Source organism: Nesoenas mayeri (genome assembly GCF_963082525.1).
Source record: "Nesoenas mayeri genome assembly, chromosome: 3".
NCBI classification, from domain to species: Eukaryota; Metazoa; Chordata; class Aves; order Columbiformes; family Columbidae; genus Nesoenas; species Nesoenas mayeri.
Genome location: NC_137544.1, coordinates 69299264 through 69320420, shown reverse-complemented (window position 1 = coordinate 69320420; position 21157 = coordinate 69299264). Strand labels below are relative to the sequence as shown.

General features: G+C 38.1%; 1 protein-coding gene across 2 annotated transcripts in view; it reads left to right on the top strand.

Annotated features, from left to right (window-relative positions):
- GRM1 (glutamate metabotropic receptor 1) overlaps positions 1-21157 on the top strand; it is a gene marked incomplete at both ends in the record, with an annotated part of 180613 nt that overhangs the window by 37300 nt on the left and 122156 nt on the right. For both annotated transcript variants that reach the window (XM_080341807.1, XM_080341808.1), the window contains one exon: positions 637-886. In XM_080341807.1, coding sequence (XP_080197933.1) covers positions 637-886 — 250 coding nt within the window. The remainder of the gene's footprint in view (positions 1-636; positions 887-21157) is intronic.

Here is a 21157-nt window from a genome sequence, read left to right as displayed (position 1 = left end):
TTTTGCTCTTCAGCATACCATTGCTAACGTTAACAGCTCTGGAGCGCAGTGTCTGAAAAAAAATTTGCAGCCAAATTCAGGAAAGTGCAGTTACTTAGAAAAACTTAGCTGAAAGAAAAATTCGCTAAAAGAGAAACTGGCCTTGTTTTTAACAAAACCAGGACAAATTTTCATTCACTTTTATGACGGTGAACTGCATATGCTACAGAATGGCTTGGAATTTAATCCTTTTTTTTCTCTTTACTGTGTCTGTTTTCCTGGACTAGCACAACTGTGATTTTTGCCATAGACATGCTGATAAAACATTATTCTTACTGTTTGAGCTGCCTTCGCCCCCTTTCCTACCTGTCTATCCCTTGTTTGCCTTTAATATCCACTGTTAAATCAATGTAAGAAAAGAAACTTGCAGTCTTCAGGTCAGTTAAGAGCTACTGACACATGGATATCTTGTTGCTCCACTGAACTCTGAGTATGTTCACATTGGTGGATCTTATTTGCTCTTCCTTCTGCTAATGCTGGCTGTTTTGTTGTTGGTTTTTTTTTTTGAGGAAAACCATCTCTTTCTCATTACAACACCCCTTAATTAGTTAAATCCATGATATAATACAAACTATTTATTTATTTTTTTTTCAACAGGGAATTATGGGGAAAGTGGAATGGAAGCCTTCAAAGAGCTGGCTGCCCAAGAAGGTCTCTGCATTGCTCACTCAGACAAGATCTACAGCAACGCCGGGGAAAAGAGCTTTGATCGCCTGCTCCGCAAGCTGCGTGAAAGGTTACCCAAGGCGAGAGTGGTGGTTTGCTTCTGTGAGGGAATGACGGTGAGGGGGATGCTCATTGCCATGAGACGCCTGGGAGTTCTTGGGGAATTCCTGCTCATTGGAAGGTAAGGCACCGAGTGTGACTTCTCTGCCCGTTCTCTACCCCTCGTCCTGCAGGCAGTCCTTTCACTTCAGAACTGCGCAATTCAGTCTACCTGGAACTTCCGTATTTACTTGTCTAATGAAGGAAAAGAGGTGGCAAGATGGTAGAGCAGATCTCAGGAAGTGGGTATGAACGTGTATGTCAGCTTGATCAGTGGTGTTAACTTTTGCTGAAGTAGATGTTAATTGCTAACTCTTTTATATGAATATATGACATTAGTGCTCTTGTGCTTTTGCAGATTCTAGGGGAATGTTTCATACACAGATTTTAGAACCAAAGTAGGGAGTGAAGAATTCTGGTTTCAGAATATGATCTGGAAGTGTGACACCTGACAAAATTTAATGTGTTTCACTAAAGACGTGTCCTGATAATTTGAACCCCCAAATTATCAAATGGTTTTAATTACTTGAACTTTTTCCAGTTTTATGATTACAACCTGGTATTTGCACTTGTACACTTTGTTCTGGTCTTTATTATTGAAAGCTAGGGCACTGATAATATGCAGACTTGTTTCTTTTTTAAAACATCAAACTTGCTGATGCTCAATTCAGTATGTACGTGTGTTTTTATATTATCAGATAACAGTGCAAACATGTTGGGACAGGCTATATTGTCTTTATCAAAATGAGAATGGTTGCTTTTTTCTTTTAGAGTTTATCTTTGTAAATATTCACTGAAATATGGTCATTTTAGTTCTATCGCATATAGTCTATCCACACTTCCGCTTTTGTGATAGCTCTTATTTTGAGGCTTCTTTGACTTTCACCTTGGTTTTGCAATGCCTTAATGTCTGGTTTACCGTTTCAATGAATCTCGCTCAAGCGATGAGGACTGACATTTTCTATCTTGTCTGTTAGGTTGATAATGTCTTGTTTAATCCTTCTGTTTACTTTTTGTTTCTTTTTTATCTATAGTTTAAACATCATTCCTTCAAGGTCTTTGACAGTTGTCTTCATACCTACTAAGCTTCTGTTGCCTTTTTATTCTGTTGTCATTCTGATCTATCAGACTTCTTTTTGTCCTTTTCTTTCTCTAAAGTCTTTGTCTGTCATTGTCGTGACTGGGATGCTCTTCTTTTACTCTGTGCTATAATATTGGTCTTTTCCTGACTGCATTGCTCAATGCCATCATGATTTCTGAGTCAGGTAGCTAATCTGGCCTAAGTAATCATATGAAAGCAATCAATGGTTCCCTTTCAATTGTTTATTTTTGTTGCAGTCTTTGATTGCAATCTATTTGGTGCAGAGACTGTATTTCTAGAAGCGTGTCTAGATAAGATAGAGCACATTTGGAAAACCATCAGCATTAAAATGGGAGAGTGAGGCAGTATCGAAAAAGGTGTTCTAGATTTGTACATGTACTTTTCATCTGCGTCGTTCAATATGCATCATTTGAAATGAATAATGGAATTTTTCAGGACTGACATCTTTTAAGTATGTTTTTTCAGTGAACAGAAGAAACGATAAAATTAGTCTGAATGACAGCATTCCTGGTCTTTTTGTAAATGTCCTGCAGCCTTGGGCAATGCTGCGCTTCCTTCATGTATTGTAACTCTGTAGTGGTGTCTTATTATTCACCTGCTTTTGTTGCTCCCTCTTGTTACTGTCCAGACAGAGTGCGAAAGGAAATCAATCTCTTACATTAAGCACCAAAACTAGGTACTTTGGTGGTACAAATCTTAGTTTCCTATTAGGTCATTTCCTTAATCCTCCATGGATGTGTGGAATATTTTGGCTTGAAATTTTGACTACAAACTTTTACCCAGCATTATGCTACTCTCTTTTGTTCAGTGGTGTGTCTCAGAATCTGCCCAACAATGTTGTTCTGAGGCTTTGTCAGAAATTCTCACCTATTAAATGTTAATAATGGGATTTCTTTGGAAATCACAACACGTTTTTTCAGATAGGTTTTCACATACCCTTCTTTTATTCTGATAATTGAGTATGGGGGACTCCTTTTTAGGGTTGGGTGGGCTGTTCTGATTGTAAAACAGGCTGGCTATTCCTTTGCACATTCTGGATTGTGCCCAACAGCTGGTTGAAACAAAAAAGTACTACAGGGCTTGCACATGTTTTATATGTACTTGCAGAACTAAAAGAAAAGACATTTTATTTGAATTGTCCTAATTAAGATATTTTAGAAAATGGCAAATCTAGCAAACTTATTCAGAAGTAAGTTTCAGTGAAACTGCAGTGCTATGAATTTGGTCATCTATACACAAACAGGAATGAAGGCACACATTAGCATCTCTCTGACACACTGTTTAGTCTTTTTATTCAAGCACCCAGCTAAGCAAAAACCCCAAAGCCTTTTAAGAACATTCTTTTAATTGAGGAAAGTGATATTGACTGTGAAATCAAGATTTTTTGCAATAATGAGCTAAACAAAGCCTTTAATTTTACCACAGGTTTGTTATCAGCCACACTGTACCAACCCCGTACTCTGCTGTGACTCACTGTAAAGAGGAAGCCTTTACAAAGAGACACCTGGCTAAACAACTCTCTTCCTGCTATACCTTCAATATTACTATTGATCAAAGCAGACAAGAACAGCTTAGCTGACTAAATTCAAGGTATCAGAAAGAGAGTTGGGAGCCAAATTTGACTTCAGTTGAACCTGAGAATGATACATTGGGAATTACACAGGGTCACTGAGCCTCGACTGGTTCATTATATACCGGGGATTTTTTGGGATGGACTGACTCTTCTCAGGCATAGAGTTAGAATGCTATTTATGCCAATATTCTCAAATTCAGATTGGAGATCTAACTAGAAGTTCATACTTCTTTGTTCCTGAAAGGGGGAGTCAATAGTATTAATGAGAAGAAAGGGAATTCCGATTTCTGAATCTGTAGGGAAGCTAGGATTAAGGCAAGACATGATAAGAAGTTACAATCCTGCCTGAGGGAGAATGGCAGATGTTCTGAAGTTGATACAGTGTCCAAATGTAGTGGAGAGTTCAGTAAAAAAAAAAATAAAGCTTTATCATCCTTAATTCCATATCTTTAAAAGTGGCTTATAATCAAAGGGAACGGCGAAGGCAAAAAATGATCATGGCTTTGTATAAAAACAGTGATTAGAATAGTATAGAAATAAACTGTACTCTTATGGGACACAGGTGATAGGGGTTTTTTTAGCAGGAATTAATTTTCACATGAAGAGATTATGTAGAAAGATGTTCAACATCATGTGTCTAATCATGTTTATGCAGGCCACTGGGTTTCATATTACTTAATAAGCATCAATTAGGTTTTGTGAGGATCTTGCAAGATGGATGAATCTCTTGTATATCCCCTGGGATGATGCATCAAGGCAAGGCATGTAACTGACTTTCCAGCATCTGTCTGTGTAATGCAAAGCAAATGAAAGATGTAAACTAAATCCCCAATTTTAAGAGTTACTCTGAGATCACTGGAGAAGAACATGTTAGATAAATAGTTGGAAAGGAAATTTGCAATTTGACAATGTCTCAAACTCCTACACATAATTCTTTGTGTAACCATATGAGGAACTTTAGGAAGGAAGGGATATTTTAGTGCATGTGATATTTTTCAATATAACACTTGGAAATTGAATATGTACGACTTTCCTTTGGTAGGCTTCCCAATGTTTTATGGTCTCCATGACTATCTCTCTATGGGCTGTTGCAGAACTATGAATTTTAAGTGTTGGTATGGTGACCTCCCCTGAAAGTTTGGACACTGGGCTGTGAAGATACAGTTGGACTGTTTACTGTGAACCCAGTGCGTGACAGAGGCCAAGTCAGTTCTTTTTCTATATCATTTCAGCATAGGGTGACAGAGCTTTTATGATGCGTAGTGTGATTAGTTTTTTTCTGACCACTTACCCTTCACAAGCCAATATTAATGATGTTTTCGTCATTTAACTTCACACTTTCTAAAAAAATTGTCAAGGTATTGTTGTCAATGTAAGCTATTTGGTCCTATTATCTAATGTTGGATATGTGGAATTTGATTTCATCCAGATATAAGAGTAAGCAAGTTGTTGGTGAATTGAGTTTACAGAGAAATGTGCCCTGATGTGGTCAATCTCTGGGTGGCAAGGTGTATGAGATGATTTGAGCAGGTGCCTAGGGCAGCTATCACCTTCCAAAGCCTGAACAGGCATGTAATCCCATTGAATTGGTGCACCACTTGAGAGGAGTGCTTGCCTACTTGAATGAAACCCATCAGTTCCTAGCACTGTGACTACTGAGCCTCTGTTTGGCTCCATCAGAGCAGAGGAAGGAGGGCCTCTACATCTGAGGACGCTGTGGTTAAGATAGGTACCCAAACCCTAGCTACAGTAATCACCCCAGTAGTCAAAAAGAAAAATTGGAAGCAGAAATTGACAGCTCCATAGCATCAATTAGTAGTGGAGGAGGAAGAATCTGCTCAGGAGCCTGCTCCTTCAGCAAGGCAACAGGAGAAGGAGGTGACAGAAGTCACTCTATAGGCAGAAATCACCTGGTCCCTGAGTGAACTTTGAGATGTGTGGAATGATTGTCTCTGCCAGCCAGGCCAATGGATTCCTACCTGGTTGCTCAGATGCTGGAATACTGAGGTTGTAAGTCAGGAATTAGAAGGTAAGGAAGCCCAGAAGCTGGGACCAGGGAAAAGACAAAGAAATTGCAAGAGGCAACAATCCAAAACTTCTGCAGGTGGTTCCTGTTGAATGTGAAGACAAGATAACTCCTCAGGGATGATCTTGTAAATTCCCAAGGGAAGCAGACCACCACAGAGAAAGGTGGTGTTTTAATTTGTATCTTTGTTTCTCACTGTCCAAATCTATTTTTATTGGTAATAAATTGAATTACTTTGTTCCAATTTGAGTCTCTTTTGCCTGTGATGGTAACTGTTAAGCAATCTCTCTGTCTTTATTTTGACCCATGAGATTTTTCATACTATTTTCTACCCCTGTCCTGTTGGGTAAGGGTAGTTGGCAAGGGTCTGGGTGGACATTTGGTTGCTGACCAAGGCTAATCCACCACCAATTACATTAGTTGCACTTCTATCAGCATGATGACAGGTATTTCTCTTTCTCTTCCATTCATTTCTGACATCACAAATATAATAAATAACACAGAGTATCACAAATACCACCTTCCATATCTGGCTAAAAAGACTGCCTACCTCTTCCTCCCAGAAGAGTTTCTGGTGCCAGTGGTTCATGCATTACCTACAAATTGACTGAGAATATTCTGCTGCTAGATTAGGATGTTTTTCATAAAGAAGATGACCATTAAACTGTTCTTTTAAGTTAGACTAGCTGAAAGAATGGTGCTGTACTGTGTCTCCAATGTACAGTGTCTTCTTTTACCACACGGGCTGCCCCACGTTTATGAAAAATCAATGAGAAATGTCCACGTTCTCCCAAAGAAGCTGAAGTGCTTTGCAGGGCCAATTTGTTTAACTCCATTTTCAAAATAATATGATTAGCTACTTCTAAGTACCTACAAGATTACAAATAAGTCAGTAAGAGCCAACAGTATGATGTCAGTGGGGAAAAAATAAACCCTGCCTTTGCTAGCCTAGATTATGCAGGATAGGTTTGGGCCTTGTAAATCTGGCAAAAATAGTAGATATCACACAGTGTTGCTCATGATAGTGTTTTGTGCCAGCTTGCTGTGAGTGGAAATGTGGTGTTAAGAAAACTGGTAGTAATCCAGCATTGCCAAATGGATACGATAGAAACCAAACCACTAGCATACCATGTGCTGTTTTTTTGGGGCGAGGGCAGTCTCAGTGTTAAAACTCATGGTGGTTTGAAAACCTTAAATAAAGATGATAACACAAGTGGCATGCTGACAAATAGGAAGACAGTAATTTAAGTAGCAAAAGGTTTACTTTTCATGCTGTTTACAACAGGAAGAGGACTGTTTCATCTGTCTGGTACTTCCACGGCCAAAGATGCTCTGAATGACTGTTACTAAGACTGTTGCTGATGATCCAAGTTAGCGGAAGACTCTGTATTTAAATAGGTGTTCAGATATAATCAGAGGTTTAGCTGGGTTTCAACTGAAATTGCTGGATTAAAATTCAAGTAGATTCCATGAAACGCTGAAATAATTTATGATCAATATTCAAATACTTTCAAAGTCTAACTGAAGTTGGCAGTTAAGCAAAATACTGTCAATGAAGATAGTCCCACCTGGCAACATCAGCAAATTTCCTGAACATTATCAAGGTTGGTAATAGGATACATAACTAAGTCTGGAACCTCAGCACATGTCAGTTTCTACAAATTTGTATTCCTTATTCATTCATGGTTCAATTTGTAGTTGTAGTCTCGCACCTGTTAACTATGATGAGAATTTATAATTAGTGTGGATGAAAACAGCATTGCATGATATAAGAAGACTATGAAAAGGCAAGTTTTGTTTACCCTCTAACCTAAAATAACATCAATCCATGTTAAAATGGGATCACGTGTCAAGCGCCAATTAAATAGGCGTACAATAGAGCAGAACTGCATTTGATTTGAGTTTCGTTGTAGTTTGTGCTTAGATCTCATCAGTAGCCATTCCATGATGATAGTGATGACAAGTTAGATATAAGACTAAGGCTTACTTATCTGGGATTTTAGAGAGCACTTCTGTGCTGATCTTAACAATAAGAACAAAGTTCATATATTCAGAGACAAGAAAATACAAGAAATGTACCTATTGTTTTTGATTGTAAAATAGGAGTTAAGTGTTGCAGTGGGCTATTTTTAATTCCTTTTGTCTGTTCAGTTCCTTCTCCCTTCTATGTGACATGAGGTATACTAGGTTTTGGATATAAACAAACTTATCTCTTCCACATGTGGGCACCCAGAATGAATTTCAAAAACATGTATTAACCCTTAGATATTTCTGTGGATATACTCATTGTTTTTAATGAGGATGACATTTTCAGGAGTTGTAGGTGAGGTATTTGTGCCTTTGTAAGTGTTACTCAATTTTATTAAACATCCTTCCCTGCTCTTTTTTTTTTTTTTTTTTTTGTAACTCAAAATGAGATAGTTTTTTGCTTTATGCAATAAAAATAGATACAAAATAGTAAATTTCGGCCATGGTCTCTTTTTGTTATTCCTAGTTCTTAACAGAAGACTTTAACACATGATTTCCAGTATGGTGCTTGCTAAAGTGAATCCACTTTGGAAGAAAGAGATCACATCACTAACAAGTATAAGACTGTGTTCCAGCAGTCCATGTAAATTCCTCCCCTAATAGTCAAAAAGACATCCGTACTGACAGACAGGAAATACTAGATCTCCAATAGCTTGGAGACATAGGAAAAAACCCAAACCCTTCATCACAATCTTCTTTCTGGGTTGATTTTTCCTATATTTACTTTAGAATTCTTTGTCCTTACATGCCTGGGTATCCAAAGGCTTCCCGAAAGGGCCAAGTTTATAGGGATTTAAGGTTGTAGGTCACGCAGAGGTGAAATGATAAGTTTAAGCTGTATGGGCTCAAATTGGAACACAAGAGGTTCCACTTAAATTTGAGAAGAAACTTCTTCTCAGTAAGGGTAACAGAGCACTGGAACAGGCTGCCAAGAGGGGTTGTGGAGTTTCCTACTCTGGAGACATTAAAGACCCACCTGGACATGTTCCTGTGTAGCCTCATCTAAGTGTTCCTGCTCTGGCAGGGGAATTGGATTAGATGATCTCTTGAGGTCTCTTCCAATCCCTAACATTCTGTAATTCTGTGATTCTGTAAGTGCTTGCAGGCTATCTGTGGTAAGAAGTAGATTAGATGCAGCTTTGAGTATCTCCTGTTCTTGGACAATGGTCATAGATCACCCATTTGATTTCTATACAGGACTTTGAAAGAAAAAAACATATCCCGGCTATTATTTAGAAGTATAGATATCTCTGTATGGATTTTTAATATAAACATTACAAAAAGTAAATACAACAAAGATTGAATACACGTGTAACACTAAAGTGGAAGCAGTATTAATTATTAAAACACAAATATATAAGTTCAGATATTTTAATAAAGTAAATACACAGTTTTTACAGTGATATGAAGGATTGCTGATTTAACAAATACGACATGTGAAAACCTGTTTGAAGGCAATGTACGCTTTTTAATAGTAGTCAATGTACCTTTTTCATAAATGTTGATTGTATCGAGAGGAGAAAAGGGACTGAGATTTTCCTGTTTCTGAATTTATAGTGCAATTGATTGTCAAGGCAAAGTAATGCTCTTTTTCACTTCCTTAAGTGACTGGAATAGGAGGGAAGACAAAAGCACACAACCAAGTATCTTGAAGCACAATACAAAAATTTGAGGCTTAAACTTCATGACGGTAAAACTTGTGAGGACATAACCCCCTTCTTTATGGATTTCTGGTAAAAACTTCCATGATTCTAAGGCAATTTATGCTTTTTACTTATCAAAGGAAAGCCAAGACTTGGTTCAGTGTTTTCAAGTTGTCTTGATGTGGATTCTGCAGAGAGAGTTATCTAAGCTAGTAACATCCAACAAAATGCAAGGAAGGAACAGCCTTGACAGAAATAATTTATCTTTAAATTTTCTGCAAAATCTTCCAATGCAGAAAAAGTGCATCAGTTCAATTTCTCCTTGTTGTCTATGAATTAATATGGATGTTAGAATCATTGAGTTATTACATAGTGGTATGTGTTGTTGATGGATTATTTATCAGGCAGTACATGTTTTATCATGCCTCTGTAGAAATCAGTAGCTGGATGGCTGCTGCTCACCTGGAAGAATATGCTGTACTTCTATGTGAATGAATCATACTGAATGATGCTACCTCAAGGGTCTTTACATAATTTACTTAGGGCCAGATGTTTTCAGGCATGTCTGTGTGTGGCTGGGATTCTTTAGAAATGGCTAGGAAACAAAGCATATTTCTACTGGCAGCAGTTAAAATAAGACCCTAATACCGTGAACTTTGGAATTTCTGCAGTTTACTTCTGCTGCATCCCACAAAAATATGAATCTTCATAATTTTTTCAGGTTTAACTTGTTAATTCTAAACAGTAAAGTAAACTTTTTGTTTTTTGTTTTTTGGGTTTTTTTAAGAAAAAAGCCCAGAAATTAAAGATGAATCTTTCTTGGGATACTTTTTTTCATTTCGTTGTTATTATTTAAGAATAATTATTTTCATGTTTCCTGCCCAGACTTTGTATAAAAATAATTTTTTCTGCTCCAATATATGAATACATGTCATCACTGTTAATAACAGTTCCAGTCCTTGGATAACTAAACAATGTTACCATTATGGGTAAGTTATTGCCTGAAGGTAATCAGAATTGGCTGAGCTGAGTTCATATAATTGACACATGTTTTGGCAAGGAGCAGCATATCAGGAGAAAAAAACAATTTAGGTCCCAATTTAAACACCTTTCTACTGAATCCTGTAAAGCAATGACTGAAAAGCTTTAGAGCTCCTGTGGATAATCAGCTGTCTGCATTTTCACTGCTGCAATTTACTGCTTGTTTAAGCCTTTGGTGCATTGACTAGAGAAGGCAAACTGAAAGCAGGGTACAATGCTGTGGTGAAAGAACATGTATTTCCATATACTTTCCATATACTACCCAATTTTCATTAATTTTTCCCTTTTCTTTCATAAATGCCCTCAACTTAATGGCCTTGCTGGAGAAACCCTGGTGCCTTTCCAAGGCTGGAAAGTGCACCCAGCGTTTAGGAGTCTGAAGAGCTGAATTCATGTGAAGGGAGACTAGCGCTGAAGCATTTATATGAACACACAATGTGGAAGTTTTAGGTCATGCAAAGGTTGTGATCTGACAGCCAAATACATAATGTTTCTGAAGGTGAAATTAGACTGGAATCCAGGCAACTGGCCCATGCTGATAGATCCTTAGTCTGTTGCTTTTCTGCTGAAATTTTCAGCCAAGGCAAATTCTTTTCATTTTGTAGGCATAGTAGTGTCTTAGGACCTGATGTGATGTCAAGAACTTGTTTCACAAAGTTAAAGCTGGCTCTTTCATGTTACTTTTGCCTTGCAAGTACTACCAGTGTGTTTTTATGTAGGACTGAAAGACCACAGAACTGCACAGCTCTTGCCCACCTTTCGCTTCAGTCATTGTTACCTGCATCTTAGTTCAGTCATTTCTACCTCAGATAGGAAGAACCAAAAAAATAATTTCATTTCAAAGCCTTGCAAATTCACTGCTGCCTGATAACTGACCTGGCACTTATTTTAACTGACTTTGAACCATATGCATTATTCACTACAAGCTATTTGTGGGTAAGCTTTGGTACCTTGGGTTTATACAGTTATTTTCCATGCTGGCAATTTGGTTATATTTATTCATTCTGTGGGGAATAAGTTCAAGTTGATTCTTCATGGCCTTATTTTCCTCAAAGACTGGAGGGATGCAATAAAAGTCAGGATTAGAAAGAAAAATACACTACTGTTGTTCAGTTTAGTAGAAAAACATTGTGTTATTTTTCTGCTTTACAGAACAAAACTGAATTATTTTGTTTCAATCCAAAGAAGGCATTGGTAAGAGGCTGAATTTCAGCTCTTGCATGTTAACATGAGGATTAGAAAAACTGCACAATAGGTCAGATTTAAGCATTTCTGTATGCAGAAACAGCAACCTGAATGTGATTCCAGTTATGATTTCTGCTGAATTCTCACAGCAGGTTGAATCATTATAAGTTGCTATTTGTAATGCGTAATCTCTAAATTTTCTCTACTCTTCCTCTAATATATATTTGAATATAATTTTAAGTGCCTCCTTATTGTTATACATTATTTACATTCTTTAGTTGTTCCTTGTATGCACCATCTTGTTCCTTGCACCTTCATCCATCCTTTCTTGGTCTTCCTGTCCCCATGTACCTGAGCCTCAAGACTTTCTTGCCTATTTCTTGCCTATTAAAATACTAAACTCTTCAGCACCTGCCACCATTATGGGGCTTTTTTTTTTTTTTTGTAGTGAAAGGTCTGCACTGTTGGCATAATTTCCTTTTGTGAGGAGTTTTATCATTTTCTTAATCAGAAATAGAGATAAGCAAAAGGTGCTCCTGAAAATCCTACTCATATTACAGAGATACTTGAGAAAGAGGTTAATTTCACAATCTTCTGCTGCCTTCCCTATTTGCTCCTATTATGTTAGGCAGATTGGCTATCTACATCCTTTTTTGGAAGTCTCACCCAAAGCCATAAGTAAATAAACCTAACAATTTAGGAATGCTGTATCCTCTTTTTGTTGATGGATGTGCAATAGCAGTAAAAAAAAAAACACAGCTCCCCCACACCTCAAAAGTAGCTGTGCATCTATGTAAGACTAGCCTTTTTGTTGTTTTCAGCTGTTCTGTTCTTCGCATCACTATTCCCATTAAAAAAATTCAGTATGAACTTTCTTTATCATATTAACCGTTATTGCCTTTACAGACCTGAATTATGTAAAGGTAATTGACTTGAATCTGTTCTCACATGTTATCAACAAAATTTTAAAACTAAATTCTGAGGATAGGCAATGGTATAAAGGGAAAAACTGCAGAGCAGTTCCAACTTCAAGCCTGGTAGCTGATCGTTTTCAGAGTTACAAGCTGAGTAGATATGAACACTCACTAAGAGGTAATGTAATGTAAGCAAACAAACCAGATGCTGAAGTTTATAGAAAGTACTACTGCTAAGGCCAGTGTCCAGACTGATTTACAAAGGAATACACAGAGTACAAAATTAGATGTGTTAATCTGCATGTGTTTCAAATAAATTTGTCTCAGCAGTGTGATTACAATGTATATTAAATGAACTCAGAATGGGAATGGAGAGTTTGAAGTCTTCACAGAAACCTGCTGCTGTCTCTCTGGTAAGAATGGAAATAGAAATCGAGGATGCTAGAGCAAAATAATGTCTCAAGAGCTCTGTTGTCCAAGTATGACCAATTTATTTTTTCCATTTGACTTTATATTTGTGGGATGGGAAGACTTGACTGAAGTAATTGCACAACCTACTAATCCAGTAGGGTATGAATTGTAGAGATGCAGGAAGAATTAAGAAGCAGGAAAGCTAAAAGGCTAAGAAAGGAGAAGTGGTAATATAATGTGAGAAAGAAAACATACATTATAGAAAAACTGGGGAAGTGGGAGAGGACAAGTTATAAGAGTCTGTAGATAATAAAGATTTGGTGAGTGATAGTTTTCATTTCAGGCAATGATTATTTATTCTGATCCAGATTGAGATTTATTAAGATACATGAAACAAGCTGTCTCAGTAAGTTGCAAAAATTGAATGGAAGAGGAATCATGACTCCAAACTGAAGAAAATGGTGGACTGCTAGCCCATCAGGATTCAATGCAAGAATGCTTCTGTTGATATTGAAACTCTTCAGTAAAACACCAGGGGCTGAATTCTGTTTTCATGGTGCTGTGTATCATGGATAATCCTCTGAAGCAAGTACTGTTAAAGTGAGTGTGAAATAAGAATAGCTTTCTAATACAAAGTGCTTACTTGTTAAAACAGAAAAATGTCCATGTGTTCCAGGACTGTGTTTCTGTCAGTGGTGAACATCCAGTGCTTGTGATTCCAAAGAAGATATTTTACTTTTTTCTTTCTCCTCTGTGAAGAAACATCTCCTGGGAGCACCTGATGACTGACTTGCTTCAAGCCAGATGATTGACACTACTTGCAATTTTTAATCTTTGGCATGGAAATTACAGATGTTGTGCTTGTTTGTTAGTGTCTGATTCTTGCTTAAAGATTCCTAAGATATTTACTTCCACAAAAATTCAGTGACGTCCATGATTTCCACATGTTAATCTGAATATAAGAGGATATTTTCTGTGTGCTTTACATTTGCTGGCTTTTAATTGAATCAGGTCTTCCAAATGGAAAAGGAAACAGGAGTATACATGGATTAATTTTCATCATTTATGTTAGACATAACATGTTTTTTTCTCATGTCTTTTTCTAATGAAATGCCCGGCTTTTAACGTTCTGCAAGCTACAGATGTTTTGAGGAAGGAGCAATCTTTTAGGTCTGTGCAGTGCCATAGACAGGGGTACCTTGGCTCATAACTGAGTTAGCTGGTGACAACTGCAACTCACGTAAATAGTAATAATATTTTAAAATTGAATAAAAATGACTTAGGAAATAATGTATAGGAAAGAGTGGGGTGGAGGATTATTTTGCTATTTTAAAAAGAGACTTGCTGTGATGTTAGGATAAATTATATATACTTACTAAAGCCCCATTTTGACATTACAATGGGGTTGTGGCCTCACTGCTTAAGTGGAGATGTTCAGGATCAGCATGAGCAGCTGTGCCACTTGTCCTGAAGCCCATGGAGAGAAGTGGGCCTGGTGCCTGGAGGAGAAAGTGTCTGTATCAAGGCGCTATGGTTCTTTCAGACTGTATGGGTGCACTGAGTAAATCTTCAGTTTCTCTGACAGAGAAACAAAACCAAATACTGCAAAGTGATGGAATACTACCTCAAGTTGTGCTCTTTCTTTTCCTGGCTTGAGCCAATGGAAGTTGTAGGAAAAAATCTAACCTTTCATCTTTTAAAAACTTAAGTTTTCCTTAAGCTAGAGTCCTTGGATTAGAGAAAACCATTTTTGTGAGCAACTTGTAATATTCAGGGCTCCATGTAATCTGACTTTGAGATCACAGTTCCCATTGTAGAACTAGGCTTTATGGTATAAGTGTTGCTGTTTCATTGCCAGGTATTTTACTGGATTGAAATGTACTTTTCCTGTTAACCTCAAATCAGTCTCTGTGTCCATGGGTAAGTAGAGTTACATGTACCTGCCCCTTACCTGTCCAGATCCTCCATCTCTTTGCTCCTGACAGCTTCTGAAAGAAACTTCATACATTGTTAGCACCTAAGTTTGCAGCATAGTGAAAGCTGAAATAGTGGAGACATTGGAAGAATAAATTGAATTTAACATAAAAAAAAGATGCCAACTGTTGTATTGACTGCATTATTCCCTGTTGTAGGTAACTTAATATAAAGCTCTGTGATTCATTTAAATGAAACTGCCACAAATTTTCAGACTGAGATGCAGAAGGAGCCCTATTGTGTAACTGAAATCCCTCCATGAGGTAGGTAGCGATTTATATCCCTCTTGAAGGAGCCAGGGTCTCTTGACCGTTATGGGGTATATGGGGAGCAGAATGATAGGGGCAAATGTACAGAGGGAGAAACAGCTGTACAGTGCTCTAGGTGATATGTATCTGCTTATTGTGAGTTTACAATATAGGAACTCAATTTATGCTGCAGTTGGTAGCAGTTTAGTGGCTGAACTATACATTCTGGAGGCGGTGCTTACAACAAGCCGAAAGAACTTTTAATTACTTTAATAGTTTGTTTTCTTTTCTCAGCAGAAAGAAAAATTTTATTCTTTGCCAACCTGAAACATTTTTGTTAAATACTGAACAATGTTGTGTCATTTCAAAACAAATATGTTATTTCAAAATAGGAAGTCAGAATGTTCTTATTTTGAAAATATTGAAACTATTTCTACCACACACTGTCAAAATAGTCATAATATTTAACCCTCCATGCTTTCCAAATTGGTGAATAATTTTGATCTCCCCATAAGTGTAGTTTCCAGCAGATGTATTATTCATCCATTTCTTTGTAGTTTTAGTAATGCTTTTGAAATCCCTGCTGATAGCGACTCCACAAATCAAAATTTCCCACCATTTTCAGTAGTCTGAGACTCCATTCTGTTCTTATGGATAATGATAGTAACACAAATCTCTTTTTTTTTTTTTTTCCCCCCCCTCTGTGAACTACAACAACACAGTATGATAATTATATAGACTCAAGTCTGTACAAGTACAGGACACTGCAATATGCTTTCTCAGCAGCACAGAATACCTTGAGTACATCAAATCCACCATCTGTTTGCATTGTCTTCCCCTAGGACAGTGACTTGGTTTTCAAATCCTTACTCAAGGTCAGATTTCTCTTCACCCATAAGGAACTTTGTGGTCTTTGACAAAACTATCTAAAATACATGAGAAGTCTTTGGAGTCAAAATTGTGGCTGATGTCTTCACTAAAAGGGCAAAAGAGAGTTTTCTGTAATAGTGTAAAGCACTTCTGTGTAAAATACAAAGTTTCTGTCCGAGAGTGGACTCAAGATGTATGTTACAAGGTATGTGACTACATGATGGCTTCTCTCATCAATACTAATAAAAATATGTACATGAGGAGAACACAGAGTGCATACTCCTTAAACAACTCCGTAGCAAGCAGCTGCAAATGTGCGTTACAACAGAAAAGCTCTATGATACATACTGTATCAGCAAGAGGAGGAAAGAACCAGAGAGGCAGTTGTTCAGGCTCACAGTCCTCCTGTTGGAGGTTAGGCTTTTCCTGCAGTACCTGAGCCAGGAGAGCCATCACCCTGAGCTCTCTACAGATGGCTAGCCTCTGAAGGCACCTGTCCATCCCTCTGTCTCCCTGCTCTCCTGTTGCACTGGCTACAGGGATTAACATGACTCCAAAGTCAAGCAAGAGAAATCCAGACCTCTGAATCTAGCATCAGACATGGAAGTTTGAAAACATTTACAGAGCTAGAAAGAAACAGATTTTCTGTGAAAGGCTTCTGTCTTTCAGGGCAGAAAAGGATCCTGTGCTGACAGCAACAGTTTTATTGTTGAGGAAGGAGGGAAGTTTGTCAGCAAAGAAGCAACAAACTCATTTTTCCCGAACCCCTCGTAACATACTGATTCCTGCTAAGGTAGATGAGAGCTGGATGGTCACCTTCTGGCGTAGTTTCGTTTGTCCTGTATTGCTTCAGTCTTCTGGGAAATGTTCCTGTTTCCATCCATGCACTTCTTGTTGGGGTTGTATGGGTAAGGGCAGGGATGATGTTCTTGTTCTGCACAGATTTGTTTAAAAAAGGCAGCAAAGAGTGAGAGGTCAGGTTAGGAGTTCTGTAAATGGGCCTGCACACCTTCCCACTTAAACATTATGTCTGGACTTTTGTTTTACTGAACGTCCTCACACTTCCTTTTTCTTTTGGCTGTGTGGGTGCCCATCTCCTTTATTGACTTGATCATTTTCACGTTATGCTTACTGACTCAATTCACCTTCACTAACTTATTTTTTCCTCAGATTCTTGTATTTTTCCTCTGTGTCACTGCTGCCTTTTTTACCGTAACTTCACTCCACTTCACAAAGTCCAGCTTATCGAACCTATAACCTGCACACATAAATCTTCCCATTGATTCATAGTTCAGTTCTGAGATGATACAGCCACTGCAGTACAGAAATCTGTGGAGACGGTTGATATGCAAAGCTATTGCTCCTGTTGGTATAATTCTTGCTGTCTTATACTAGTGATGTTTAAAGGAAGTCAGCCTGTACCTGGCATGAAGTAGGGTATAGAGCACTTCTTTCCTGGATGTTCTGGTACTATGAAAATAGTCATGCATAGTCTTTGGTCCTTTGAAGGCATTAGCTGAATTTTGAATCTTAGTTCCTTTAACTGGGAACTGATTCAATTTCTAATAATTTCAAACCAGCTTGTACTTCTTTTTTTTTTTTTTTTTTTTTTTTTTTTTTTTTTAACAATAAAATGCTGAGGGAATTCTGAGGGTTACTGTTCTGAGCAGTGGAGAGACAAGTGATATTGGAAATAGAATGGATATAAAGTTGTACTGGACATTCTCTGAGAAAAACTGAATATGGGACTCACAGAGAAAGCAAAGCCTTAAGCTGTCTCCAGTGAGTTTCCTTTTCACCACTGTTGTGGTGGGGGCTACTGACACAAGGGTGGTGCTTCAGGAACAGGTCAGGTCCTGGATCATAGCTAGGGTCAACAGTGCTGGAGAACCTTCTGACCTCACAGAAGGTTGAGGGGGATCTCCTGAGAACTAAGTGTATCTCTGGGGCTTTGAGCAACTGTTTTCATACCTCTAGACTCTGTTTTGGTTTGTGGTTTCTGTAGAGTGACAGAGGACAACTGAGTTCTCTTATGTCAGAAAGCCAACCATATCCTGGGTTGCATAAAAAGAAGCATGATCAGCAGGTCGAGGGGGTGATTTTTACCCCTTATCCTGCTCTTGTGAGACATCACTTGGAGTACTGCATTCAGCCCTGGGGCCCCCATCATAAGGACAAGGTCCTGTTACAGTGAGTCCAGAGGAGGGCTATGTAGATGATCAGAGGCCTGAAGCACTGCTCCTATGAAGACAAGTTGAGAGAGTTGGGTCAGATGTAAGGAAGAAATTCTTCACCATGATGGTGATGAGGCACTAGAACAGGTTCCCAGAGAAGCTGTGGATGCCCCATCCCTGGCAGTGTTCAAGGCCAGGCTGGATGAGGTTTTGAGCAACCTGGTATCCCTGCCCATGGCAATGGGGTTGGAACTAGATGATATTTATGGTCCCTTCCAACCCTAACCATTCTATGGTTCTGTGCCAAAAGCCAGAGAGCTCATGAAGTTTGTAAGCCTGCAGAGTATGAGCCTATTGCTGATGTGCTGTATTCAACTTTCCTTCCATTTCTTTTTTAATTTGAAAAGTGATAGGCATTTTATATTGGCTTCTAAAATTTAGTATTTGAAGTTTTTCAAACAGAATGAATATCAGCAGTAACCTTGAGGCTATTTTAGAGAGACAACAGGAACTAGGTTTATGATTAGGTTTTTATCTATATCAGAGTTAAGGTCTGGTTTAATATTTCTGGTAACAGAAAAGTAATTTTGCTTCATGTTGACAATCAGCTATGATATGAGTACACATTGCAAATTACTAAGCAGTGTCCTAACTTTTCAATTTAAAGTATGACTAATTTCCTTTATCTATTGTTTGTATTAAAAATTAGATGATGTAGTTTTCATTTACACCAGCATACAGACTATACATACTTGATGCAATTAACATAGCTACATGGAAGGCAGACATATTTTAATACAAAGGCAGATGTCAGTTGGTAATTTTCTGTCATAAAAGTGTGCAATTAAGTAATCTTCTGCTCTGACCTACAGGAGAAGCTGAACCTTGGCTGCAACAAGCATATAAATAGTGGCCCTGTGTAATGAGGAACAAAGGGTGATATTTGCAGCAAAGACAGCATATTATCAGTGTCATCATCACTCTGTAGTTAGCAGCAACTGTTTCCGAAGGGTCTCCCAATGTTACAATTTTACCATTCAAAATCTGGAAAACACTGAACATTTGCTTTTGTGTTACTTTTTTTTTTTTTTTTTCCCTTTTTATTAGTATAGAACAACGTGCAACAACATATTTCAGGCTGCTATTTGCATAAAATTGGCTGATGCCATTTCAAATATTAGTTACTCAGGTGTTACTGGCCAGATAGAGCTTGCCCAGGTTCCTCATTCCCCTGGAAAGGTCCCGTTGCTCCTCGGTTGGGATTCTCTGTGGGGCACAATGCAGAGTTCTCTTTGATGCGGTGCTAGAGCCGAACAGTACATTTGGTAGGCACATATGTCTGGCTCACAAATACTGCTGAATACAGTATACTAAACACAAATACTCCCACTTTGAGAAGGAAAACCATCACTTCTCCCTCCTCCTCTTTCTGTTTAGCCAGCATCATGCTGGTCAGGATTTTAGCTGTGCAGGAGAGATTTCAGAACTGCTCAGCATCCATAGGGCTAGATTCTTCTCTATGTGCTTAGCTCTTTTGAAAGCCTGCTGTAGCTGTCACACTGGGAAATAATGTGCTCTGAGCAAGAAGCTTAATAGTTATCAAAAAGACCCAGAAGTAACTTGGATACCTGGGGACACTGTCCTGAAATAAATTGCGATCTACAACAGCCACTATGACGGCATCTTCTACGGTTTCTGGTCAACCATTTGGCAAGAATTTCCTTTTTCACGTCTTCTTCCTTCTTGGTTTGTCTCTTGTCAGACACCTCCCATGTCTTTTGGAATTCAGTACAAGTAAGAAAATATTGCTAAGCACTTTCTTGATTACCACCTGACAGTCTCCATAGTTGCACCAAAATGAAAAACTGTTCATCAACACATTATGACTGTGATATGTGATACAAGATCCTTACTGGCTGATAATTTCACATAGCTATGAGCCTAGGATTTGGTTTTAAGTGTTATGAAACTGGTCAAACAACGCTTCTCAATTGTGTACGTGTTAATTTATAAGGTGAATTAACACTTTTTTGTTTGTTATGTGCCAAGAAGAGTATGAGAGAGAAAAGCAGAGCACATATACTAATTAACAGGTTCTAATAATGGAGTGAGCCTGTCAGAGTTTCAAACACAGAGGTTTAGATAACTATCAGTTTCTTCTCCAGTTGTGATTATTCCACATCAGTTGTCCCCTAACTTTTCTTGCTCACCAAACCATCATGTAGAAGCAGGACCTGCTGCAAGGCTTGCTGTGTGCAGAGAACATGCTTGATGTGCCAGTGTACGTGGTGAGGGAGGGACTGCAGTGCTGTGCTGGGGCTACAGATGCAGAGTTATTATCATGGCAGGTTATGGCAAGGTAAGGACTGTTTGCCATGCTTTGCTGACCACAATTCTGGGAACAACTGCTGGCCATGATCAGTCCTGGCTACATGCATGTTTGCTTTGAAGAATCTTTATGCTTTGCAGCCTGGGAAATGTTTCATTTATGGCAGTGTGGAGTGCTTACGTATGTAATGGAGAAAAAGTGTAATCGAATGACTTTTTTTTTTTTTTTCTTAATTCTTTTAATGCATCAGAATACACACATCTTAGAGACTCTTTCTTGAGGTAGGCTCACACTCTGTGGTTTCTACTTGGTTAAAAAACTGTGACAAACATGGTTTCCAGTATTTCAGATAAGACTGAGTCCTGAGACAAACTGTCTGCATCCTGAATATTGTGTTTGTAGTCAGTTGTTGCTTATTAATAGTGAACATTTTTTGAATCACTGCTTGACATTTCTAGCAGAGCTGACTTTCAAAAGATTTAGAGTCATTAAGAGTAGACATAAAAAGTCATGCAGTACAGGTTACTAAGAGAGCAGAAACAAGTGATGGGACTAAAGATGAAATCCATCAACACAATCACCTGTTCTTTGTTTTTTTTCCAGCACTTTTTGAAGCAATAACCTTCAATGACTCTAGCTGTATCAGGCTATGGGCTACATTATTAACCTATTTTTTTTTTTCAGAGGTTTTAGGATTGTATTGCTACTTTCATTTGATTTGTTTCTGAGAGCAGGCTGGGGAGATGGTCATGTTTAGCTAAAGCTTGATAGGAAGAAAATACTGATTTATGATTATTATTTCTACTTTGTGGCCCTGAGCAAACCACTCCCGCAA